Raw genomic sequence first — 27,633 nt, forward strand, 5'->3', positions numbered from 1 at the left:
ATCTGCATTGTTGGGTCTGGTGTCTCTCATCTTCCTCTTGACAATACCCCATAGATTCTCTATGGGGTTCAGGTCAGGCGGGTTTGCTGGCCAATCAAGCACAGTACCACCATGGTCATTGAACCAGCTTTTGGTACCTTTGGCAGTGTGGGCAGGTGCCAAGTCCTGCTGGAAAATGAAATCAGCATTTCCATAAAGCTTGTCAGCAGAAGGAAGCATGAAGTGCTCAAAAATTTCCTGGTAGATGGCTGCGTTGACTGTGAACTTCAGAAAACACAGAGTCACCCTCTAAAAACATTTGTTTTTATATAACACGTAAATTGAACTATATTACCTTGTGTGTTTTGTTCAATGATTCAAATAAATCTCAGAAACAAACTCTAGGCTACATGTCTGTTTTATTCTCGACAACTGCAACGTGATTATTTATTCTGTTGCTTGTCTTGTCTACAAATTATCACTGAACATGGTGCCATCTAGTGGATTCTCAAGAATAACAGGCACAAATAATGGATTTCACATTTCCTTATGACAACCATTAATTTTAAAGTAGCTATAATCGAGACATGAAGCAACTAGAGACATGGTAAAGTTGTACTGAACAACTAAAAACATGTGTTAGCCAAACATAGAATAAATGAAGATATAGCCTAACTTTAAAAAGTAGTTATAAAACGTACACTGGAAAGCTTTCCGCAACATCTCGCGAGACCCGAGCAAAAAGTCTCATGATTTATATCCAGAACGTGATGCATGATGGGATACACTTAGCCCTGAATACTGTTCGGAAGCGGTATTCAAGATAGTGTGGGTTTAGTGTGCGTTGAGGGCACTGCACTGGCATTTTTAAGACATTGGACAGACTTGCACTCTTACTTCCTGTCGCGTGCACGCTCTCTTAAGTGGCCAAAACTTCGCGTCCAAGCTCTCTTAAGTGGGGGTATTTGTACACAGCCTATGGTATATTCAGGGATAAGTGTATCCCATCATGCATCACGTTCTCATGAGACTTTTTGCCCGGCTCTCCCGAGATGTTGCAGAAAGCTTTCCAGTTTAAGTTATCCTGTTACTTATTAAGGTTAGATATTTATTTATTCTATGTTGGACTAACATGTGTTTTTCTTTTTTGGGGGGGTACACTGCTTTGATACAATACAAATAAAGCACTATAAAAATAAATCTGACTTGACTATATAGTTATATCACATATAATTTCGTACTAAAATGTAAAGTGTTGCACAATTTATTGGTGAAAACTTCAGATTTATGTATTTTGTAAAACTGCTTTTTATCACATAATTAGAAACACTGTTTGCACTTACTAAGTGTGTCCCATCGAGTTAGAAATACTACATGCTCACTTGGGATCTTCACACCCATAGAATACTTGGGACAAAAACAGGAAATACGTCATGAAAGTAGTCAAGTGGTCAAGTGCGAAGACTGCAAGTGGGGGTATTTGGACGCAGCCTGACAGTTTGGAAATATTGAGAGCTCCATGAACCACGTGACGGCATGATCAAAGTGTGTGTCGCAACTCTGTTTTTCAACGGCTCTGCTCCCATTTAGTGGCTAATTCCGTTACGTCATACATGATATAAATAGTAGCTATACTACAAATACGGACCTCATTTGATGCCTCAACGTCTTATAAGCATCAATCAGTAATACAGTGTTGATTTTAAAACATTTCATCTTAACTTAAAATTTGATTTAGTTTCCAGCTTACGTAAATACACGCACAATATGGGCGGGTGTGTTTGCTTGCAACTCCGCCCCTAACCTCTCGCCCACTAAAGCGTGAAATGTGGATTTTGGAATTTTACAGCGTTTTGACGAAATCGCTCTGGACCGACTCGTAATGAGCAGGGAAAGATAGATGCACAAAACACGCTGAAACATGTGGACAGAAGTGAGAAACAACAGGTCTCTCGATGTACAGGCAGCAAACACACAGCAAACAACACAGTGAAATGCAACATGTAAATGAACTCTGAACGCTTCTGGACCAGTGCTCTCCTCTGCGCTAGTGCTGCACGTGTGCGGGGTGTTTTTCAAAAATAAAAACTTTATGCAAGTGTATCCGAATGACACATTGTGCTTGGGAGTATTTGGTAAAGTTTTCCTTAAAATAAATGGATAGGCGTATTTTAGCTTTGAGGAGCAAGCTCTCTCTCTCTCTCTCTCTCTCTCTCTCTCTCTCTCTCCCTCCCCCCCNAAAACAAACAAACAAAAAAATGCTAAAAGTTGAAAAAGCATGATGAAAAAAGCAATGGAAGAGGGGTGAGGACCGGTGAAAGAAACCACAGAAAATCAGACTTCTGTACGAACAGCAAACAACAAAAACAAATGACAAAGCTTAAAACCATGTCATTTACTTTAATGCAGATTGCTGCAACTAATGCATAAGGATATATAACTGTCATGGTTTTAAATATACAATTTATAATATACATACAATTATGTATAAAATTTTATATTTATAAAAGTTTTTTTCCAGTTGGTAGAACAAACATGCAGGAAGCCACATTGTTGTCACATAACAAGAAAACAAGAAAACCATAAAACAAGAAATGAGATCACAGACAAGACCACTGCAAACCCTCATGACTGCATGTCAAGGCCGGTTCTCTAAAAAACATGGGCTTTTTGACATTGTCACCTTCTATCACATATTCCTGATTTAAAAAATCGTTTTATTTGTATATACATCGTTGCTGTCCTTCCGAAACAATTATATTAAATATACAAATATACAATTATATTAATGTGCAAATTGTATGTGCAAATTTGCCACATGAATAAATTACATTCAACTGATGAGTCATTTTTTGAGTGACTGTTGTTCAAAGATAAGAAAGTATGCAATGACTGAAAGTTTCCAAAATATGCTGGAGGACAGGAAACGAGAGAGAGAGAGAGAGAGAGAGAGGACAGGAAACGAGAGAGAGAGAGAGAGAGAGAGAGAGAGAGAGAGAGAGAGAGAGAGAGAGAGAGAGAGAGAGAGAGAGAGAGATGCACAAAACACGCTGAAACATGTGGACAGAAGTGAGAAACAACAGGTCTCTCGATGTACAGGCAGCAAACACACAGCAAACAACACAGTGAAATGCAACATGTAAATGAACTCTGAACGCTTCTGGACCAGCGCTCTCCTCTGCGCTAGTGCTGCACGTGTGCGGGGTGTTTTTCAAAAATAAAAACTTTATGCAAGTGTATCCGAATGACACATTGTGCTTGGGAGTATTTGGTAAAGTTTTCCTTAAAATAAATGGATAGGCGTATTTTAGTTTTGAGGAGCAACTCTCTCTCTCTCTCTCTCTCTCTCTCTCTCTCTCTCTCTCTCTCTCTCTCTCTCTCTCTCTCTCGTTTCCTGTCCTCCAGCATATTTTGGAAACTTTCAGTCATTGCATACTTTCTTATCTTTGAACAACAGTCACTCAAAAAATGACTCATCAGTTGAATGTAATTTATTCATGTGGCAAATTTGCACATACAATTTGCACATTAATATAATTGTATATTTGTATATTTAATATAATTGTTTCGGAAGGACAGCAACGATGTATATACAAATAAAACGATTTTTTAAATCAGGAATATGTGATAGAAGGTGACAATGTCAAAAAGCCCATGTTTTTTAGAGAACCGGCCTTGACATGCAGTCATGAGGGTTTGCAGTGGTCTTGTCTGTGATCTCATTTCTTGTTTTATGGTTTTCTTGTTTTCTTGTTATGTGACAACAATGTGGCTTCCTGCATGTTTGTTCTACCAACTGGAAAAAAACTTTTATAAATATAAAATTTTATACATAATTGTATGTATATTATAAATTGTATATTTAAAACCATGACAGTTATATATCCTTATGCATTAGTTGCAGCAATCTGCATTAAAGTAAATGACATGGTTTTAGCTTTGTCATTTGTTTTTGTTGTTTGCTGTTCGTACAGAAGTCTGATTTTCTGTGGTTTCTTTCACCGGTCCTCACCCCTCTTCCATTGCTTTTTTCATCATGCTTTTTCAACTTTTAGCATTTTTTTGTTTGTTTGTTTTGTTTTGTTTTGTTTTGTTTGTCATGACATGACATTTTCGGAGAAGAGTTATATCAAGCATGAAATTAATCATTTGATTTCACAACTTGTGTGACATTTTGAATGGAAAACATGTAACCTGTTTGGCTGGTCACCCAGCTTACCAGTCAATTTTTAGCTGGTCAGAATTGAAGTATGTGGCTTTATGTACTTCCTAAAAGTGATATGACAGAACAACGCTTACTCTTGATGTAATTGTTGCAATGTAATTTTTGTCTTCATTTTTTTCTTTTTGCCCCGGTTTCACAGACAAGGCTTAAGACTAGTCCCAGACTAAAATAAATTTTGAGCTGTCTTTACTGAAAATAACTTGCCCTGACATATCTTAAAATATGTCAGTGCATTGTTTTGTTTCAAGATGTTTCATCAGTAATGTTTTTTTCTTGGGCATTTTAATAAAAGCAACTTAAATTGCCTAAATTAACTAAAACATAGTCCTGGCTTAGGTTAAGCCTTGTCTTTGAAACAGGGCCTTTATGTTTTAAAGAAATACTTAAACGAATGTGGTAATCCTCAAATATTCACGACATGTAAAACAAATTTTTCATTAATTTGATAAGTTGTTCAAGAAAAAAGCATGTTTGGACAAAGCTTATGTTAAAATTGAGACAATGGTGAAGTGTGTCAGCTGAATGTGTGTTTGTTTTGCTTTTGTTTGCAGGTGCGGTAGCTGCAGCGGTGTTCATAGGATTTCTGTTAGCCCTCTATTCTGTCCTTTGGAAGTGCATGGTTACACAACCTAAAAGGTATATGAATCAAACAGACTTTTCACAACACCTTGTGTATGTGATGTAGATGCAATGCAATGCTTTTTTATTATTGATTGCCTGATTTAACGGTTGAGGTATTTATCTATACATATCTGAAGAATAAGATTTAAATTCTGAGATTGAAATCAGATATAAAGTTTTAGCTAGCTGTAGTTCGATCTGTATTCTGTCACTTCATTTGTCTCTGATGATGCAGGGGAAAAAATCTTCAGTCAGTTCAATGATTGTAAGTTTGGAAAATAAGTTACTGCGGTTCTTAAAAAATCTTTAATACATTTTCCCAATATAAGGCCTTAAAAAAACATTAAATGTGTCTGTGACGAGGGAGGTGGGAAGAGAGTCGTGAGAGGAGGAAGCGAGACCGGTGTAACGCACAGCTGACTCTCATTATCACTTGCGCCACCGGCCTCGCTTCCTCCTCTCACGACACTCGTCCCTCGTCACGGTGTCTTAAATATTTTTGGTAATATGTGTGCATTACTATTGCACCTGGTCTTAAATTTCATATAAGGTGATATTTAAATGGGCTTAAAAAGTCTTAAATTTAATTTGTTTATATAGACACACAGTTTTAGAATTTTGTGTAAAGTGTAAATCAAAGAAATGTACATTTTCATTGACTTTTGTCTGTGTCTAGGAGGAAAAGAAGACTTTTGAAGGTTCGTGAACAAAGGCCTCTGGCCTGAGGACAGGAGTGCTCAATGAGTTTGTCCACTGAGTCTGAGATCAGATCTTGCAGTGTATATCAGTACCCTCATAAACTGTGGTTTGGTCTAACACACACTGTTTCAGACCAATGGATCATTTGAACGATGAGGAAACTTGATGTCTGTGTTTTAGAGTTCTGTATTATAGTCATCAAAAGATTAGTAACCAGTGATGCTTAGCTTATAATAGAATGCAGAATACACAAGGATGCCATTGGTAAAATGTCCACTAGATGGCAGATGGCACTAATTGTTTGTCTTAGAGCATGGTAATCACCCAAGAAACTGTCTAAACTCGGTCCTTATAGGTGTCTCTTTATTGTCTTAAAGGGCCGCTAATCCAGGTGTTTTGTGCAATGTAAAAATAGTCAGTGGTATCCCCAGAATGTCTCTGTAAAGTTTCAGCTCAAAATACACCACATATCTTTCATTACAATATGTTGAACATGGCCATTTGTGGCTGCAATGGAAAACGCGCCGTTTTTGTGTGTGTCTCTAAATGCAAATGAGCTTCTGCTCCCCTCCCCGTATGCAAAATAGGAGGTAGAGCGCTTACACTGGCATCAAGACAAGCAGTCTGTAAAGCCCTGTCCAACCAAAACCATACACTAACTGCAATAAAAATCACCTTAATGCCTTGTTCATAAATATGAATTAAATGGAAAAGACAAAAACATAGATAGAACAACATATGCTGAACATTTGCTGAATGAAATGTTGGCCATTGATAATTAATCATGTGCATGCATATTACTAACAGACATAAACACGGATATAGGCAAAAACATGCATTCAGAGTACTTGTATATGACAGACAGGTATGTAAAGATCAGCAACAAGGTGTTATTACGTTGTGAGTAGCAATTTCTGCGTAACAAATGCGCACTCTGTTTATATCCGCTCTTAGTATTGTCGCACTTATGACATATGAGAAAACACTGAACTCACCGAGAAAGACACTGCTATAACTTTCTTTCATTGTAATGAATAAGCTGTACAGAAATTATGACGGTCACTGGTCTTCTGAACCGATGGGCGGGATGCGTTTTACCACTAACGTTACGACATAACACCTGTCTTTGGAACAATGTAAAGTCTCAGGTTTAGATGCGAACATGTAAACAACAGCCGCTAACATGCTAAACACATTATTTAAGAAAGGCGATTTAAAAACGATGTGTAATACTTACTTCTTCCGGAGATGAAGCTTGATCGCGAACAGCTGGTACTGATCCACTCTTGAGAATCAATTTTTTGGCGAAACCCATGTTATACTGACCCGCGTTGACTCGCTGCGACCACAGGAGCCGGAGATACATTCGGCGGAAGGCGACTGGCAGGAGCCTGGTCTTCTGGGCATTCCCGACCAACGAGCCGGGGTCGTTGGAAAGGTCGGGCCTTTCGAACGAGCCCGGGCTCGAGCCGCTGGGCCACCGGGTCCCGGAGCTTCGATTTTTCAACCTTTCCGGCTACCGGGAGCTCTAGCTCCCGACCTAGGGATCGCATCATTCGCAGTCGGCGCCGTTCGAAAGCCCCGGCGGAGACCTTTCCAATGAGTCCTGACTCGTTTCTCTAAGTCTTTCCGGACCGGAGATACGGACCGGTGAATGTTGGTTTGTCGATCCGAAAAAAGTAAATTCTTCCCGAACGCTGTCATCATCGTCCAGCCAAGGACTTTCGATCGTTAATAACTCCAGCCCCCGAGGTCGCAGCAGGACGAACCCGTCAGAAAGGTCTCATCCCGGCCTTTCCAACAAGTCCAGGCTCGACCTTCCACGACCCCGGGGGCCGGACCTACCAGCCTCTGAACCCGTCGAATTCTCCGGCTCCCGCGTTGATGGAACAAAGAGATTTATGTTCCATTTTACATCCAACAACAGCACACCTTTGTTGTTTCTTAGACATTTTTAGCTGGCTACATCTGCTCTTGCCTGAAAATGGCTGACAGCGTGTCTCTTGCGGAAAGTGGAACTACGCGCTCTTAAGGCGGAGTCTGAGCGGTCATGGGCGGGCGTAAATGAATGTGACATCACATTGATAGGGGATCGCCAACAGCCTGTTTGCGGTTTAAAGGAGATTACAAAAAGAAGAATAGATGGATTTGTATAATTACAGGGTGTTTCTGCACACATGCTGGTGACTCATTTTCTGGTAGAAAAACATTTAAACGTGCATTTTCTGGGATAGCGGCCCTTTAAATGTTTCAAACATTATGACTTTTACTGCTGTTAGCTATGCTAATTAATACCTGACAATATCATAAATGAAGAGACTTGTTTTTCTCCAAACATTCACTTTGACCGGGTGAACGCTGCACCAGTAAGCGCGTGCATGCGTTCGCGTGCATGTGTGAGTATTCAGAGCAGCAGAATTCTGGGTTCAAGTTTCAATTATTATTGTCTAGGTGTGTGTTAACATAAGGAAGCCCATTGCACGTTTTTATTATAGGTTGTTTGCACGATTACAGTACGGCTGTATACCTTTTTTCCTATGTGTTTTTCCATGTGTACATTTTTTTGTATAGTGTTAGTTAAATAGTTTTTTAAATCATAATAATCTTTTTTATTTTGGATTAAATTGATTGAATTTCTCATTGGCTACTTACATAATGTATGTGGGGATGCAAGTTGTCACTGGTGGCTGTATTAAACTCAGTGCACTGTTTGATATATGTTTAAAGTGAAAATATAATAGTATAATACAATAGATGCCTGTAAATGTGAATTATACACTTTAATGTTTCATCCACATAACTGCCAGCATCAAACAAACAAACAAACAAACACAACTTTCACTCCATGTGCTTTTTTTTGCTGGTTAAAATGATTTTTAAATGTGTTACAATCCTGCTGTTAACTGGTTTACGGTACAATAAATATCCTGCAAATCTTTTGCTAAAAACAAACGTTGTTTAATTGCTTATGAAAGAGTATTGCCTACAATCATACAGCAAAATTCGATAAAAACACCTTTTTGTTATTTTAAAGGTAAGTGATAAACATCAAAGTTTTAAAGTTCATATGTGACTCAGTCTGTGACAACCCAGCCAAAGTAATTTTTTGTGATTTACTGTTTTTTTTCTCCCATAAAATCATCCTACACAGTGTAAAGAACATTCTGTCAAAATTCTGTCATAATGGCTTTAATATTGGCTGAGTAAGACCATGTTAAAAATTGAAATCATAGTAAAATGTATGGTTGAAATCAAACTTTGATGCTCATTATCTCATAATCAGATTCACAGACCAAGTCACATACTGTACAGTATATGCGTAATATAGTGGACAGACAACAGATTGTACAAATACACACGGTGCATTTAATATTACCACAATAATCCTCATGACACAGGAGCAGACATTACACTCTTTTTACTGGAGTGTTACTAGGGTTGTTATATTCTTTTCAGACGTCACGAAACAAACAACAATAAAATGTAATACTTTTTTGACAAAAGCTACACAATTGAGTAAAAAAGTAAAGTGATCCTTAAAAATATTTCCTTTTCTTCTTAAAGTGTGGAATTTAGAATTAAAGCTGTGACCAGAAAATATGACACTGAAACATCACAATTAAATAAAACACTCAAGTTGTATGCCGGGCATCGCATGTAAGCACCACGTTCCTCCAAAGACAATACACAGTTCTGTAGCAGTAACACGGTGCTATTGAGAGGTCCACATAGGAATGAAGACGACACAATATGATTCATTTCTGCGTTTACCTGTTACAATGTGTTATGGCCTCAAACTGAAAGTGCATGTTTGCAAAAGCTCTATTAATGTTAAGGTATTGTTTCATTTTTCTGTTGCTCGTTTTGTCCTCCAGGTGCTCACCTGCAGCAGTGTAGATAATGGTGGATGGTCCCTTTATTTATAACTACTATTCAATGTAATTGTAAAGGTAAAAAACTAGAGGAAGAGCAGTTCATAAGAGTCTTGGGCTACATGACGTCAGTTTGCCCTGCAGGCTGTTCTTGGCTGTTGTTGGGAATAATATTGTTTCTTAAAAAAGACGTGGGCTGTGCATTGACACGCTTTTCGTTGTTTTCAAAGTTAGTGTTGTCATATATATGTTTGGTTTGGAGTTCCACCTCTTTGGCCTTTTGATCTTGAATCTGTAGCAGAACTGCCTTGTTCACACCAGGCCCTACACAAAATAAATATTTATTGATTAACAAAAAAATGTATGATTAAGTTTGTATGTAAAGACTGAAACAGTAACATACTGCTTACTGAATACTCTACTATAGTATGTACTGTACTACATTTCTATTATAGTTCATCATTTTAATGTCTATTCATATTTTTATTTAAATGCCATTCCTTTCATCTACCTTTGTCACATGTTATATTCTTAGCTTACTATTTTGATACACATGCTATGCAAACTATGCACGTTTCGTACATGACCTCATTACTCAGTCACTCATTTTTGCAATTTGCAAATTTGTCGTAAAATTGTCATAACTTTCGGTAATTCAATCCAATAATCAGTCTAAAAATACATATGGAAAAAGCTTTCAAATCCCTTATCATGCTGGAAATGAAAAGTGCATTGCATTGTGGGATAATGTCACACACAGTGTGCTGACCCTAAAACCATGACACTTACAAACAAACATACAAACTATGTGTGTGAACATTTGTATGCACATATGCAACATACCAAAGAAACTGAGCAGCACTGGCAGAAATATGAGGCCGTGGACCATGCCGAGTAAAGTAATAATCAGATTTAGTCTGAAGAAGAAGATCTGAATGAGCTGCGCCTTTGCAAACGCCAACACCACAATTCCAGGTAGATTTGTCATTGCAACACCAGCAAAAACCTGGGAAAGAAAACACACATGTACCGAAATTGCATGTATAGATGCATGTCTAAAGATGCATAAAGGGGGACAGATTGGAGCTATCAAGGGATAGTTCACCCAAAAATAAAAATTCTCAAAACATTTATTCACCCACATGTCATTTAAAACCTGTATATGACTTTTTCTTCTGTGGAACACAAAATAAGATGTTTTGAGAACTGTCTCTGTGGTTTTGTGTCCATACACTGGAAGTCAATCGGGGTTGTGTGGTTACCCACCTTCTTCAAAATATCTTATTTTGTGTTGTGCAGAAGAAAGCAAGTCATACAAGTTTGAAATAACACAACAATGAGTAAAGATGGCTTCCGATTCAACTGACGTGTCTCTTATTTCGATGGTACTCACCGCACTGCCCATGTTAGCTGTGGCTTCCTTTGCTCTTTCCACCTTTGTGGGGAGAATACTGAGAGCAAATGAGCGTGTGATATGAGAAACAAACTCCACTGATATACCAACAGCCTAAAAAAGCAAAGAGAACGTGATTATAGTACAAAAAAACATTCCCAACACACACACACACACAGATTTGGAGTAATTGTTCAAACCTCACCGTTACAAGGTTAATAAGAGACACAGCGTTGAAATCGATGCCCCACAGTGTCATGACACCAACCGTATCCACAGTGATCATCACTATGGTCAGCAAGTTTAGAAAGCCCGATCTCAAATCCATGCCGAGCAGGATACAACACACGATGAACGTTGGGAGCAGACACATGCCGATGTTAAACACACCCTCATTCACGATGGTCAGGTACTGTTCGTAATACACGTACGTCACACTGAAAAACAAATAATCGATTATATGATGCTTACACAGAAATACACAAGAAGCTATATTTGACTTTGTAACACGATGCAGTTTATCAAGTAGCTCAAGGTCTCGTCGAGTAGTTTCGCAATTTATGAAGTATCTCAAGGACTCGCGTTATTATTTAATAGCCTTACAGCCATTCATTATCTCTTCATATCTTATCACTTAGAACACGCAGCAAGGGTGAGAATGATAGTAGAGGAGAAGACCGGGACATTTACGTGTAAGGGAAGACCTCAAAGTCAGGAGAGGTACCGGGCATCTTTCTCATGGTCATGGTGATGTCGTCGGCTAGTTCTCTCGCCTTCTCCAGCGCTGCAGTAAACTCCTGAGAGGTCACCAGAGGTGTGTGGTACGCCATGAACCGAGAGGCTGACAAAAAGAGAAATGTGTATTCATTTTGACTGGAATTGCTGGATTGTTCCATTTGTATGTGAAAAAGACTTTAATATTCGAGAAATGGACCATTAAATTGTAGTTCCATGACCTTGAGCACAACCTTTAGGAAAATGAGCAATGTTTTTATTATAGTAAAATTGTAGAAACCATTATTTTTGCATAAGCCGAGTTTTACTAAAATACCATGGTAAAACTTTGGCTACTGTAGCAAAACCATGTTTCATTTGTGGTTACCGTGTTTTTTAGAGCTTTGTTTTATTTTTTGTATTATTTTACTTAACTTGATTTTCCGTTTTAATTTTTGGAAGTGAAAGCTTGTGATGTGACATTAAATATAGGGCTGTTCGATTCTGATTTTTTTGGAGTCGATTCCCATTCCAATTCCTGGTTTGGGAATCGAAAGGATCGATTCCAAGAATCCATTCCTAGCTGCTGTTTTCGATTCCTGCTCAATTCCCTGTTTTACTACAGATTTTTATTTGTAATTAAAAAATGTACACATTTTTAATGCAATACAATTTTCTAAGCTGTCACTTTTTACATTTATTAATTGTTTCTATAACAAAAACCTTAACCAAATATGTCGATCTTGTCCTGCAATTCCAATGGCACTTTCCAATGGCAATAAATAATATCATAAATAATCATTCTCAGTGTTTTTTATTTACTAGCTGTTTTCAAAATAAAGCACAGGTCAAATTACTATTAACTCTTTTTAAAGTTATTCAGCAGCGTACACAAAAATACTTGAGGAATATAGATAGACAGATCGATAATCCGTAAATTGTATTAAAAATATGTAAGAATACTGTGCATATAAGTGTAAATGACAGACAGATCTCTTGAGATCAGGTACTAAGTCGCTCTATTTTTCTTTACTGACTAATAGACTCACACACGCTTTTTTGCTATTGCTCTTTAATCTTCTAATGTTAAATGCAAGTAGAGGAGACAGGTGTTGAAAAAGCTCTGTCCAGCTTTAACAGCTTTAAACAGACGTCCAAGTAAATATGTTGTGAGAGTGCTTTACATGCAACTCTCTTCACGCACATACTGAGCTCATCAGAAGAGAGTAAGAGAAGACGGTCTATTTACAGTCCGTCTGAAAAGACAAACGTGCTTAAATGATTTGTTCAATGTGTGGATACATGTAATTCTATCTGCATTGTGTGTGCTGTGCAAACAAAGCTTTTGCTTTTATACATGCAGATTATTTTATGTCATTCCACAGCTCTAGACTTCATCCATTAGTTTTTTCTGAAGTCTGTACTGTTTTAGACAAGAAACTTATAGGCTTGTTCGACTTGATGCGGCGCCGCATCAAGTCGAACAAGCCTATTATTAAGTTGACAGATGACATCGGCTAAGGGGCGGGGCTTGTTCTTATGAAGGCTCTTAAAGAGGAGTCGATTCCTTTAATGGAATCGATTCCAACCCTTGGAATCGACTCTCAATTCTCAACACCTTGGAATCTAGGAATCGATTCTTTTTGGAATCGATTCCCAGCCCTAATAAATGGTGAAACTGTCAACTATTACCAAAATCTGTGTGTCTTTAGATGGCACAATGCATTTAAAGGTCCAGTGTGATTTTTGGAGGATCTATTGACAGAAATGCAATATAATATACATAACTATGTCTTCAGAGGTGTATAAGGACCTTACTTAATGAACCATTATGTTTTTATTACCTTAGACCTTAGAGCTATTTCTATCTACTGTACATACACCGCGGGTCCCCTTGCATGGAGTTCACCATGTTGTTTCTACAGTAGCCCAAAACGGACAAACTGCTCTACAGAGGGCGTTTCGTTAATACGTTATCTCCTTCGGCAAAGATGCGAAAACGTGACGACATCTTAGTCCTGTGTCAGCCACCGTAGTGCTTTGAAAGGGAGCGCTGGAGTGAGCCTTTGGTTGCAATTCTCAACCTCACCACTCTAGTGCTTTGCTTGCAAATAAAAGGCCTGTGCCTTAAATAAACGCATGAATGTATCTCACCTATTATTTCGCCAGTAAAATTGTCCCTCACTACAGCTTTGTCATAAGCCCCCAAGCCACTAGAAATGAAAAGAAATAAATCTGTTGATTCAGTACAATATTAAGGTTACATTTACATTTATTCATTAAGCAGACACGTTAATCCAAAGCCATTTACAAGTAAGAGAGCATTTGTACATTACTGTGTATTTAAAGCTCTTGTTCAGTTATACAGCTAATCTGGTTTAGTGTATATTGTAGTATATGTTTCAGAGGATCTTCTCTTACCCTTTTGGACACTGCAGGTCAGGTCTGTTGCTTAGAAAGTCTGGCAGATACCTGTTAAACTCATTGACATTGGGCCGCAGAACCCCATTTGAGGGCCTCTTCATACACTTCTTTATACACAGAAGAGCACCTGCAGTCAGGAAAGTTTCTAGTTAGTTATTTTCATCAATAAACTGATCAATAAATATATTGAACATTTCAAAGTTTTTAATATGTTAAAGCTAGAAACACCTACTCTCATTGGCAGAACAAAATTGTCCTGAGTTTGGACCGCTTGTATAGAGACGACAACATTTGGATCCGGGGTTAAGCCAGTCAATAAAGTCATCCACCCATGAGGATGCTGGGATGGCCAAATAAGATCTAAAGCAATTGAGAACATGGTGATTTTATAAAAAAACACCTTATACAGTATTTCATCCTGAATTTTGTGTTAAAATGAAACAAAAAAACATTATTAACATACGGCTCGTAATTCATTTAGTGCTTAAGCGTATTTTAATTCTGGATTCTAAATAAAAGACAAATTAATAAGGAGTTTGTGCTCTTTAAAATAAAGACTTTTTGTCATTGTCGTTTTATGATTTTCAAACATTAATGCTTTGACAGGGTTGTGTGACTCTGGACTTTCAGGATCGATAATACAAATGGATAAGTTCAAGGTCTGATGTGACTGGTAAAATGTGGTAAAGAGTAACAGAACACAGATTACATCTGAAATCTTTAGTTTTTTTAGTAGTTATGTTTGAAATTCCAAACAAGAAATATTGCTAATGCTTTTCTGAGAGATAAGATCCAACTCTATTATTAAAACACAAAAGGGCGTCTTGACAAATTCACTGATTACAAATAGGATCAAAAGTCTAGAGGAGACAACAGATATGGATATATAATTCTCACCGTTCAGGGTATTCGGTGGCATATCTGATCTTCTGAGTCAGAGAGAACTGATCACAACCCACACTAGAACACACAGCGTTCATGCCCTCCGCGCTATTAAAGTTGAACCCTTTGGTCGTGATGAAATACGTGGGCACACCGACCTCAAAATACTTATAGAGATATGCAAAGTAGTCCAACATGTAGGAGTCCTGACAACAATTATGCACAGAGGAAGAAAGACAAGACTTTGGTAAGAAATAATACACGGTCAGCCAGTCAAAATCGTAAAATGAACCCTAGGACCCAACATTATGAAATAAACATTTAATAAATAAATAAATGCATTACATAATCTGATTTCAATTTAAATTGATTTATCTTCCACTAAAAACAGCCTATTACAACAAAGAAAAACTTTTCTTTTGCTTTATGTAAAGGAGTGCTCAATAAACTTACAGTTGGCATGGCGAGTTCCTGATTCAAGCCCACTTTGACATGAAACAAGAGGAACACGGAGGCGCAGAACATCGCGAGGAAAACCAGCATCTAAGATTTCATCACAGCATATTAAACTGCTATTCATTTCCAAAATATCACTATGATCTTACAGGAGCGAAAAAAATTAAGAGACCATTTCAAAATTCAAAGTATTTCTGAATGTACTATTTATAGGCATGTGTTTAGGTAAAATGATCATTTTTGTTACTAACTACTAACAATATTTCTACCAAATTTCAAATAAAAATATTGTTTCTATTTGCATTTATTTGCAGAAAATGAAAACTGCAGAAACAGGTCAAAATAACAGAAAAGATGCTCTGGATTTTTTTCAAACCTCAAATACTGCAATGAAAACAAGTTCATATTCACTTTTAAGCAATGCAACAGTCATATTTCTACATGTATTTAGGAAAAGTTGCAAAATTATTTTTTATCTGATATCCTTAATTTGATCACAGTTTTAATGTGTCTTGTCATTCCGTCAGTCTTTCACATTGCTGTTGGATGACTTTAAGTCACTCCTGAGGTTTGATTTTGTTGATATTCAGCAGACACTGGACTGGAATGGACACAATACATCTAGAATTGCTGATGAAATGAAAATGTGGAATAGTCTCTTATTTTTTCCACGGCTGTATATTTATGATTATGCAAACTCACAGTGATAATATCAGAATTACAGGTTATGAATGAGACATTATTCCTGTGGCAGTTGGAACGTACCACTATTATTCTGCTGACAGGGTTCAGCAGCGCAGGAGCGTAGTATTTTTTCATAAAAGGGAGCAGGACGCCCTGGTTAGGTTTGGACGGGTGTGGGGTTTTCACGGTAACGCAGCAAGCAATCTCGCAGCGGTTTGCATCCTGTCGCCGGGCATCGAGCGACAGCAGAGCCACAAAAGCCGTCATCTGCAGCATGAAGTCCATGAGCACGGCCAATGCAGCATACAGAGCGAAAGATCTTACAGCTGGCATACTGCTCAAACCACCTGGAAAAGAGAATTTAGAAAACTATAAGTGTCAACGTATATATGAAGCTGTGTGTATAATTCATTATAAATTAATCTAACCCCATGCATTATATCTCAATTTTTCATGATTTTTTTATGGTCAATCTTCATGCATGTCTGTGCATTTTGCAAATATTTAGCCAATAAAAAGTATTGAAAAGAGCTTGTCAACTTTGCCAACAGTGTTAAATTCTTGATTTTTTTATTTTCCTATTATGTGGCAGTTTTGGAGATACAGAAAGTCAGACAGGAACGAGTGACGATATGGCAATATGATTTCTATCCTCTATGGCTTTTTAAACTGTTTAAAGTCTGAGAATCTCACCCAGGAAGAAACAAACAGATTCAGATAAACTGCAAAGGAGCATGCTGGGAGCCACGTTTCCAAGCACTCTTCCAATATGCTCCTCTCTTGTCTCTCCCGGTCTGCGCATATCTCTCTGATACAGATTAAACAGGAAATAAAAGAGAAAGAAAACATCATTCATTTTTATACGAGATTATAGTCATAAACTAATAAAAGGAGGACATAATAAACCAGACAAGAGTACGACCCAACCAAGTTGAAGAGTGAAAGACAAAACTACAAATATGTGGATATATGCATCTATTAAAGACAAAGAGAGAAACATAACTCTTAGAGAGAGTCAAGCATACCTGGTGCTCCAGGACTAAAATAAAGATGTTGTCAGCTCCTACAGCAAGCACAAGGAAGGGCACAACCTGCAGAATGATCAATGATGATGGGATGCCAATCCATGCATAAAAACCCATTGAGGCCAGTACAGAGCAGCCAACCACCAAAATACCACCCAGTCCAACCAGAAACTTTGAATCTACCTACAACACAAATGACATCACCATGGTTAGAGCACGCATTACTACATTACAGGTATACAGTGCTTAACAAATGTATTAAAAAGAAGGTTTTATAAAATATAAAACATTTTTGGTTATTATTTATGAGAATAAAGACTTTTTAGATGTTTATTTGCCTAATAAATGACATTAACATTTTTAGTTTTTGACAGATTGTAAAAAAATGTGTTTTCTCTTTATTATGACAGGTGGTCTAATAAACACTGTACATATAGTATTTGTATATACTGCTCAAATGTAGGGTCATTTACTCATTCTTTATTAATAATAAGTAGTATCATAGTACAATTATCATCTATGAAATAACACAAAATGTAACTATGAAAGTTATGTGTAGACTAAAGAAACAATTGTCAAATTTGATCAACCAGCTTCTTGAAGTCTCAACCAGGGATGCCTTTTAAACAGTATCTAAGGAGTTATTGACTGCTTTTTATTCATTTTTCTGTCTAAGACATAAATTTCAACTCTTTTATTTTAATTCAATCTTAGCTTTCTAATACAAATAACAAATACATATGGGTGTTATATTGACCTTGACTGACAAATAAGTTACAAATATACACTACATGTAAAAAGATTAGCGACAATGTTTTTCGTAATCTTAAAAATCTTTTAATCAAAAGTCGTGTTTAAAAGTTCAACATTATTTCTGTTGACAAAAATATAATTGCCCCAACATATTTATTTGTTGTTTGTATTAGAAAGCTAAGATTGAATTAAAATAAAAGAGTTGAAAGGGCTGTTAATCGCGATTAATCGCATCAAGAATAAAAGTTTGCCTTGGCATAATAAATGTCTGTGTACTGTGCATATTCATTTTGTATTTATAAAAGCACACACATACATGCATATATTTAAAATGTATGTAAAAATGTATTTAAATATAAAAATTGATATACAATTTAAATGATTGGTAAATAGAAATAAACACATGTAAATATTTCCTAAATATGTATGTGTTTATAAATACAAAATTAATATGCACAGTACACAGACATTTGTTATGTCAACGCAAACTTTATACTGGATGCGATTAATCGCGATTAAAACCCAAAGATGAAAAACCTTCGAGTTGTTCCAAATCTGTACAAATGTCTTTGTTCTGGTGAACACAGAGAAATATATTTGGAAGAATGCTTGTAAACAAACAGTTCTTGGACCCCATTGACTGCCATACTAGGAAAAATTACTTTTGAACACAAAATTATATATTTTAAAGAATGTAGGACAGTTCAAACAGTTCTGGGGCACTTTTGACTACCATTGTAATTTTTCCTAGTCAATGGGGTCCAAGAGCTGTTTGGTTACAAGCATTCGTCCAAATATCTTTCTCTGTGTTCAACCAAACAAAGAAATGTATACAGATTTGGAACAACTGTAGAGTGAGTAAATCATAACAGAATTTTCATTTTGGGGTGAACTATCCCTTAAATAATTTGACAGCCCTAGTTTTAATGAGCTATTATACTCCAGAGTGTATTACTTTAATTACTCAGAACTGTTCATACATGCTGGAATTTCCATTAGGCCTTTACTGGAAACGAATTCTTCTTCCTTTCTGCCTCTTTTCAGAAACAATAAAATTCCCGGTAAACCATTAACACACTCACCAGGATCCGCTTGCAGGATGAATATTCCCCGAGAGCCACAGCGATGTAGAGGAAGATGACAGCGTAGCTTATCATGAATATGGGGATATCCTCCGCCGTGGTTCTGTTTATCTCATCCTCCAGAGATCTCTGCAAAGCGTCACACAGTTAGATTGTTTAAAGAGGTCATATGGCGCGGATACATGTTTTTATGTGTCTTTGGTGAGTTATAAGTTGCTCATGCATGTATTAGACACGTAAAATTGCAAAATTGAAAGTGTAGGAACAAAAGATGCATTCTATCTAAAAGCGAATGCTCACCCAGACCTGCCTGAAACGCCTCGTGTAACCACACCCCCACAAATCTACATCAATTCGTGGTATGATTTGACTAAGACCGCCCAAATGTATACGCAAGTAAGGTGGGCGTACCTGTCAGAACAATTGCTTTGGAACCTGATGTTCAAAATATGGTAAGAGGCGTTACATTTCCGTCACACGCTTGCAGTATTCGACCAATCACTACGCACTGGTTAACTGGCCAATCATAGCACACCTCACTTTTCAGAGCAATGAGCTTTGTAAAAAATCTGCACGTTTCAGAGAGGCGGAGCAAAGAGGAGATACAAACATGCACGGTATGTGGAAAATACGGCGGTTCTGAACCTTAAATCGTGATTACACATTGCATTACATCTAAACAAACGATAATATTCGTTTTAGCCGTGTCATATGACCCCCTTAATTTCCTAATAATCAACACAATCAACAAAATCCAGACTTTACCTCAGCCATGTATGCAAATGTGAAATTAGTTTTCGGGTCTCTCTGATATTCCTGCACGATATCGAGGAATCTGCTTTCCCATTGTTCCACCACCTTAAATTTAACGTCGGATCGTGGATAGTTGTTTAAGGAGACAGTGAGTATCAGAGCCTCAGCAGTGGTGTACTCTTCATCTGAAAATATAACGGAGAGACACAGTGAGCTCAGTTAAACTTGAAGACAAAGTTTAGATGATAGCGGACGTTTTTTGTTTCTTACTTTCATATCCTCCAACAGCAAGAAAGGGGAAGACGGGACCTCCGTAGTCCGCCATACAACTCATACCAAGGGCTGTGATGTCTTTAAATGATAATGGAGAGCTGTGGGCAAATACAGAAGATACATAATACATGAAGATTAACATTGACATCGAAAAAACTATGCAAAGAAATCTATTGCGTATGCAATAATGATGCTCACTTCACACAATAGATAAAGTGGTCTCTCCAATCCACCTCCTTGGTCACACCAAGCTCGGTCATGTTTGCATTAGCGTTCAGATTTTCAATACTGTTTTGAAAGTACTGCGGCAGACTGTTGACAGCGCAGTCGGTTAAAGAAGGGTTATTTGGATTGAGCGGGGCGTAGCAAATATCCTTAAGGCTGGCGGTGTGGTTCAATTCATCTGACCAGAATTCAATAGCCTGGATTTTCCTTTGAAGCTCCAACAGCTCAGTGATCAAATCTGCGAATAAGAAAAACACATGTTATATTATGCCCGCAAACTAAAATGATGTGTTAACATATCTAATCTCTAAGTGATCACCTTTAGAGATGATACCACTGAAGTTCTGCTTGCCGAAAAGTAAGGAGTCATAAAAGTGGCTGGGCTGGTCCGGAGCGGTCAGGATCACCTGATTGGTCCGGTAAAACGGATCAAAATGTGTATCGTGAAAGTCCTTCTCGCGCCTTGCGCGGCTGTTGGGAGCCGACCAGAGCTGGACGGGATCTGTGGTGAGTTCTATGTTTATTATTCCCACCGCAAACGCCAACACAACCACAAGGCACGCCAGGAGCACCTTCAGAGGATGGCGAGCCATTATGGTTCCCCACATCTGGAAGAGCGAACCCAAAAATTCCTGAGTGGCGAGACTAGCTTTGTCCGAACAGTGCACATCTTTGGGACTGATCTTCTGGTTAATGTCATTTTCATTTTGGTCTTTGCTCTTCCACTTAAGTTGTTGGGTGCTGTACTTGAAGGCCAAGAAACAAACAAACAGCAGAAAGACGATGCAGAAGACTATGATGCAGATGACCAGAACTCCGTCGAGCTTACCAATCATAAACGGTTCTGGTAAAGGGGCAAGCTCTGGTATGGCCGGGCAGGATTGCACGCAGTCCTGACAGGAGCATGCTTCTTCACCTGTGGGTGTGGTTTCGTTACAATTCAACGCTGTTCTTGCGAACAGAGTCGCGCCTGGTGGAAGGCCGGCGGTCTGACCTTCTGACAAGAGCCTGAAATTAATATCCAAGGGAGCTAGTCCATTGCTAGAGTCGCCTTGGAAATCATACCAGCGTTGCGGCGTACACAGCGACGACCCATAGCGACCGCACATGGTGGCGATCGCAAACCCTCCGGTGGCTGGGATTCGTACGTTCTTGCAGGACCTAAAAGCAGCATCGGAGAAGCTGGAGGAGATGTAAGCCTCGTAACCGACCACAGCTTCCTTAACATTGCCATTGGTTTGTGTGATGTTGGCCGTTTTGGTGATTTTTAACAGCTGGCTTTGATTTGGACTGCAGGTGGTGGCGCAGTGAATATGTGCAAAGTTGTCGACGCAGGACGGGCAGCGGATCAGCACGGCTTTGGACAGCGACAGACTGCTCTGCAGAGCGCTGAGCTGTCTGATGGAGCAGCAGGCGAGGGTCTGACCCTCACCGTTGGCAAACATTGGGCACACGCTTTGAAAAATTTGGTAGTGTTCTCCCGTCAAATTCACTGCTTTTCTGTAGTCCTTACAGGGAACCCTCGGGGGAATGAGAGCCCCCTCCACGGCAGGGTTTAAACCACAGTCCTCATAAAACGCACAGTAGCCAGGTTCATGCTGAGCACCGGTGAGGACCTGCAATGGAAAGAGATCTATAACATGACTGCTCATCTGTTATTTCTGCTTGGGTTTCTCACTATATGTGACTCTACCTGTCATTTAATGTTTTCTACATAAAATCATCCTATGTAATGTAAATAACATTTTCTTAAAATATAACCTTAATATTTTCTATATTGACTGACCAAGGCCATGTCAAAGATTGAAACCGATGTTTAGGAAGCCAAATTGATATTTTTGGTGCAATATAATAACATGTGTCAATAAAATAAAAGTAATTTCAGTTTTATAAATGAAACATTTAATACAGTATATCAATCATATAATATCATTTGCAGCAACTCTTTGATGCTTGTAATTCTCTAAGCTGAATTAGATTTAAGACTTTGACTTTGTCATTGCATCTTTGTAAAACCTTAAGTCATTTTTTTATTTTTCCATTTTTTAAAATTACAAATAAAATAAATCTGAGGTCACCAGGTTGTATTTGTAAAGGTATTTTTAAAAACACATGAATGTAAAAGTGTTAGTAAGAACAAAGTACTGGTCCGATCTGGGAAAGATTTCATTAAATACATTTCATTATACAGGAATATACAATGAGATTTACAAATATTGCTAGTGTCTTAAAAATCCAACAAAATGCATTTGGCACAATCAAGGCCATATATCTTTATATTCCTGATGCTACTGAAACAAAGGTTTTTATGACAGTAAGTAAGTATTGGTGAAGACTGCAGAAAGGAATGTTTAGAGCATGAAAAAATAAAACAAAACAATTCTTAGAGATCTACTTTAAAATCAGCTTTTATGCAAGACGTACCAACAAGAAATATGGTATATGATAAAAATGAATTTTCAAATGTCATGTTACGTATTATTTAATTGTTTAGTCTTCATAAAATCACTTTAAATGTAATTATGAGCCTTATTTTATTTATTTGCATATTAAATGTCTGTTGGCCTATATGTCGATTAATAAATGTCTTTCAAATGGTTTTTTGATCAATCCCTATCCATAAAAAAAACTAACAACTACAGAGCTACTGTTAAAATCTTTCAATATGGTTTTTGAACATAGAAACAGCTTCTCACTGGCTGCTATACACACTAAAAGACAAAGTGTAAGCTTATAAATTATAGAAAATATGTCAAGTTAGGACTTACCGTGCAGATAGCAAGTGTAAACAATATAATGGACCATTTCCAGTTCTGTCTTTGAAAAGGCATTTCTCTTTATAAGTCTCCGGTCTTCTGTGGTTTCGGAGTGTTAGTTCCAGCTGGAGAGAGGAAGAGAAGAAGGAGAGGAGATTCAGGTATCAGACAGACACCTGTTCTGTGCTTACAGTGTAAAGCAGGCAGAAGGAAATGAAAGCCCTTCTCACCCTCATTGGGTGAACATGTGTGATACTGATGATGAACAGGCTCTTATCTGGCCTGATGTGCTCACCACCAACCAGAATGGACAAAAGCCAATCGGGCTCAGAGATCATTAACTAGATGGGCAGACCCAACTAAAGGTGTTTGTTACGTGCGATGGAACGTCGATAGAATAAATTTTACCTCCCCACCTGTCTCTTAATCCTTTTCTAATTGAATGAAAGAAACGTAAAAACAACAATAACTTTTTTATTAACACTACTTTGTTTTCCTCTAAACTTTACTTGTACAGCATGAATTCTGCACCAAGTGTGGCATTGCTGCATGACAAAAACACAATCAATACAAATGTTCTCCTGTTTTTGTTTTTAACTTTTTACTTTGCAGATATTTTTACTTCGATTTTTTCGGACCCGTTATTAGTAGCAAAACTTCTGACAAAGATTCACCAACATACAGAGACATTTGGGGCAAACAGGTAGATTTATGATGCGGAAGGGCATATCAGAAGGGCAAGCTCCACTGTAAAACTATTCTAAAATTTCCACGAATTCAACCGATGAGTGATTCACTTGTATCACATAAAATTTTATGACTGTGTTGTTCTTTTCTATTCGAATTTGAGACGTAAGCTCATTTGCAAGAAAGCTATGAAAACATTTCATGTCTAAGTCAATGTGTCATAAGCAGTATCATTTATAGTTCTTTTTCACAAATTATTATCACTCTGAAACACTGTTATTGCAAAATTATATATTTTAGAGTCTATATATTGTTTATGATAATTATATAAAATATTTAGGTTTCTATTACAATCAGAATAAAATGTGCAAGTTGTTGGATTCAACCAGCCTTAAAGGGCTAGTTCACCAAAAAATGAAAATGCTTTCATTGTTTACTCCCCCTCATGTCATTCCAAATCTGTATGACTTTCTTTCTTCAGCAGAACACAAAAGAAGACATTTTGAAAAACGTTGGTAACCAAACAACACTGGCCCCCATTGACATCCATTGCATGGACACAAAACCACTGAGACATTCTCAAAATATCTTATTTTGTGTTCCACAGAAGAAGAGTCACATACAGGTTTTGAACAACATGAGTGTAAATCAATTTTGGTATGAAATATCCCTTTAAATGTTTTACTGTTAAAGCACCATTCCTAACGCTCAAGGTTGCTTTACAATCAATTACTCATTACTCAACAGTTAAATTGCAATCAACAGGTTTCAAGAAAAGATTGAGAAAATTAAGATTCAACCAACAACTGACAAATACTCGGAAATAGATGAAATTATGTAAAATGTCATATTATCTCTGAAATCAATCAACTCCAGAGATTGGGAGCTATACTAAAAGATCTGCCAGAGAAGAGTCACAATCTGATCAGACCCATGAATAAAACAATGAGGAGAAAATGAAGAAAGGAATGCAAGGATGCAGAACTTCACAAATGTGTGGTTACAAAGATGTGCACTCCTACAGTAAATCATGCATGTTTTTGTATGGATGGATGTATGGAATATGGAGGGGACAAAAACCTACTGTAGGCCCACTGTAAATTCCTGCAGAAGCGCATAGCCTAGCACTGTGACTTTGATACAACCACAAATCTTTGAGCAGAAAATGGCAATTTTTTTGTTTTGTGATCACAAACTATAGTTTTGAGGATTAGATAAGGTCCCCTTCTGACATATACTCAATGTAGTGCAAAGGTTTAGATAGTCGTCCTTCAGGATTATCAGTTAAAAACAAATAAAGTTTAAAGATTGTTGATAACATTAAACATGTATCAATAAGAGTATCATAAACTGATACTGAACACGTGGAAAGAAAGTAAACGCTAAATATGGGATTTATTCAAATCAGATCATTTAATAGTAAATTAATTCTAGTTTAAAATACACTCTTGAAAATCTATTTTGATCTATTTTTGAACTATACACTCTTAAAAATAAAGGTGCTTCAAAAGGTTCTTCGATGCCATAAGAACCTTTTTTGTCTAAATGGTTAGAACCTTTAACATCCGAAGAACCTTTCTGTTTCACAAAAGGTTCTTTGTGGCGAAAAAAGGTTCTTCAGATCATGAAAATGTAAAGAGATGGTTCTTAAAGAACCTTTGACTGAATGGTTCTTTGTGGAACCAACATCGCTGTAAAGAACTTTTCAAGCACCTTTATTTTTAAGAGTGTATATAGACAATTTTATTTTATTTTAATATTTCAGCTAACCTGATCAAAAAGGAGCTCTGCATGGTTCACTGAGAGAATGATGATTTGAACACATTATTAACAGAACATGATTAACAGAACTTTTTTTTTCATAAAAAAAATGAAACAGAGAAGGCTTGTGCATTTACATTTCTCATTTTTAAGGGTATCAGTAAAAGCATCTGTCTAGGATGTACCCTGACCTGTGGCCCAAGATGGTTGGATAGGCTTCAGCCCTCCACTACCACAACAGAGGATAAAAGGGTTGATAGATAGATGGATGGTAACAGTATTTCCAGAACACATGTAACGCTGTAAAACTGTATCTTGCCATATCGCCAATCGCCTGTGATTTGTGTATCTGTTGTACAACTGCATTCCATCAAAGAAAATACGTATTTGTCCTACAAATATACATGTTATGTGTGAATGAAAAATGAGATGTTACAAGTATATTAACTATACTTTAAATTCAATGAAGCTCAGTACACAAAGAACACTTTTTCTTGTTAGACTTAGGCCAGATTTTGTGTAATTTATGTGGACTGTCTTGTCCACTGTCTTGTCTTGCAAAGCAAGATTATATCTTGTTAAAAGTATATTTCTTTTGTTAACAGAACCTATGGGAGACATTTTTCAGAAAAGTTCATACAACTGGTCAAGTATGGATTAGTATCTAAGCAATGTTGATGAAAAGAGAGTTTGTCGCAGGTAAATGTGCAATGTGCCAAATCTTAAAAAAATTATATTTACAAAAGTTATCATCATGAGATTTGAAATAAAACATCGTCAGACTTGTGGCTTGAGCTCCATTGTCTTTCTGGACTGTTTAGGCACGAGCATTTATACATTTAAAATATTTGGAGAATTTTATGCTTTCCAGTGTGCTTGAGCTTTTAGTGTTGCATGGCTAGAGTAATTTTGTGTCTTGATAAAGTCTCAGTGCTCTATTTAATTTAAGAATCTAAACTCAACTCAACTCACTTTTATTGTCACACTTTTATTGACAGTGAAAGTCTTGGGTGCGTACTCCATACAAAGTAGAATGCTTGGACAGACAACTGTATGACAAACAACTGTACGACTTTACAGACTTAAGTGACAGTATGTAGTGCAGATGAACAGTGCAGAAGAAGTATAAATAGACAGACTGTACAAAAAAAGACAATATACATTATACACATATGGACAGTATACACAATATATACACATTAGACGTTGAACATACACATTAAATATGCAGGTGTACACATAAATGCATATGTATAATGGACCAATCATATAGTGAACATAGTACAGATATAGGTATATGTAAGTTTGGTAATGGATGGTTATTGCATTAGGTGCAATGCATGATGCATTATAGTCCATGAAACTGTAGAATACGGTAAAAAGAAGTGTCAGCTTGTGGAGTGAAACAGTTTTTGATATTGAGCAGTCTAATAGCCTGAGGAAAAAAGCTGTCCTTCTGCCGGTTTGTGCGGGACCGGATGCTCCGGTATCGTCTGCCGGAAGGAAGCAAGGAGAGCAGCCTGGAATCATTGATGATCTTCCTGGCTTTCCCCATACACCGCCTGGTGTAGATGTCTTGGAGAGAGGGTATCTCATCTCCCACAACATGACGGGCAGTTCGCACAACCCTCTGCAGTGCTTTGAAGCTAGTAGGATTACACTTTAATTTGAATTTAGTTATTTATAATTTATTTTTTTCCAAATCTGAAGCTTAAAGGGGTCATATGACACGGCTAAAACGAATATTATCGTTTGTTTTAGATGTAACGTAATGTGTATACACGATTTAAGGTTCAAAAACACTGTATTTTCCACATACCGTGTATGTTTGTATCTCCTCTTTGCCCTGCCTCTCTGAAACGCGCAGATTTTTTACAGAGCTCATGGCTCTGAAAAGTGAGGTGTGCTATGATTGGCCAGTTAACCAATGCGTAGTGATTGGTCTAATACTGCAAGTGTGTGACGGAAATGTAACGCCTCTCACCATATTTGGAACATCAGGTTCCAAAGCAATTGTGCTGACAGGTACGCCCATCTTACTTGCGTATACATTTGGGCGGTCTTAGTCAAATCATACCACAAACTGATGTAGATTTGTGGGGGTGTGGTTACACGAGGCGTTTCAGGCAGGTCTGGGTGAACATTCGCTTTTAAATAGAATGCATCTTTTGTTCCGACACTTTAATTTTTGCAATTTTACGTGTCTAATACATGCATGAGCAACTTATAACACCAATACAGAAAAACACATATTTTGCGCCATATGACCCCTTTAATAAACATGCTGTCTTGTACAGTATCTTCCTGATTACTGTAAACAGTGTAAATAGCTACACTTGTAAATGATTACCTGATTTGCCCTTGAGAAT

The 27,633-nt window shown here is 37.4% G+C and overlaps 1 protein-coding gene across 1 annotated transcript; it reads right to left on the reverse strand.

The window, feature by feature from the left end:
- Positions 1-9,375: 9,375 nt before the first annotated feature.
- Positions 9,376-23,154, reverse strand: npc1l1 (NPC1-like 1). Its single transcript, XM_057357092.1, has 19 exons — positions 23,047-23,154; positions 20,380-21,676; positions 20,034-20,298; positions 19,833-19,933; positions 19,575-19,747; positions 18,810-18,938; positions 16,975-17,157; positions 16,643-16,757; positions 16,031-16,296; positions 15,263-15,352; positions 14,825-15,015; positions 14,160-14,287; positions 13,925-14,054; positions 13,658-13,716; positions 11,480-11,630; positions 10,995-11,226; positions 10,790-10,903; positions 10,240-10,402; positions 9,376-9,720 (listed from the first exon to the last, which is right to left on the reverse strand). Exons 1-19 carry the CDS (start codon positions 23,152-23,154, stop codon positions 9,515-9,517), a joined length of 4,101 nt encoding a protein of 1,366 aa, XP_057213075.1. The 3' UTR covers positions 9,376-9,514.
- Between the last annotated feature and the right edge of the window lie 4,479 nt (positions 23,155-27,633).

The sequence above is a fragment of the Triplophysa rosa genome, linkage group LG17 (genome assembly GCF_024868665.1).
Source record: "Triplophysa rosa linkage group LG17, Trosa_1v2, whole genome shotgun sequence".
Taxonomy (NCBI): domain Eukaryota; kingdom Metazoa; phylum Chordata; class Actinopteri; order Cypriniformes; family Nemacheilidae; genus Triplophysa; species Triplophysa rosa.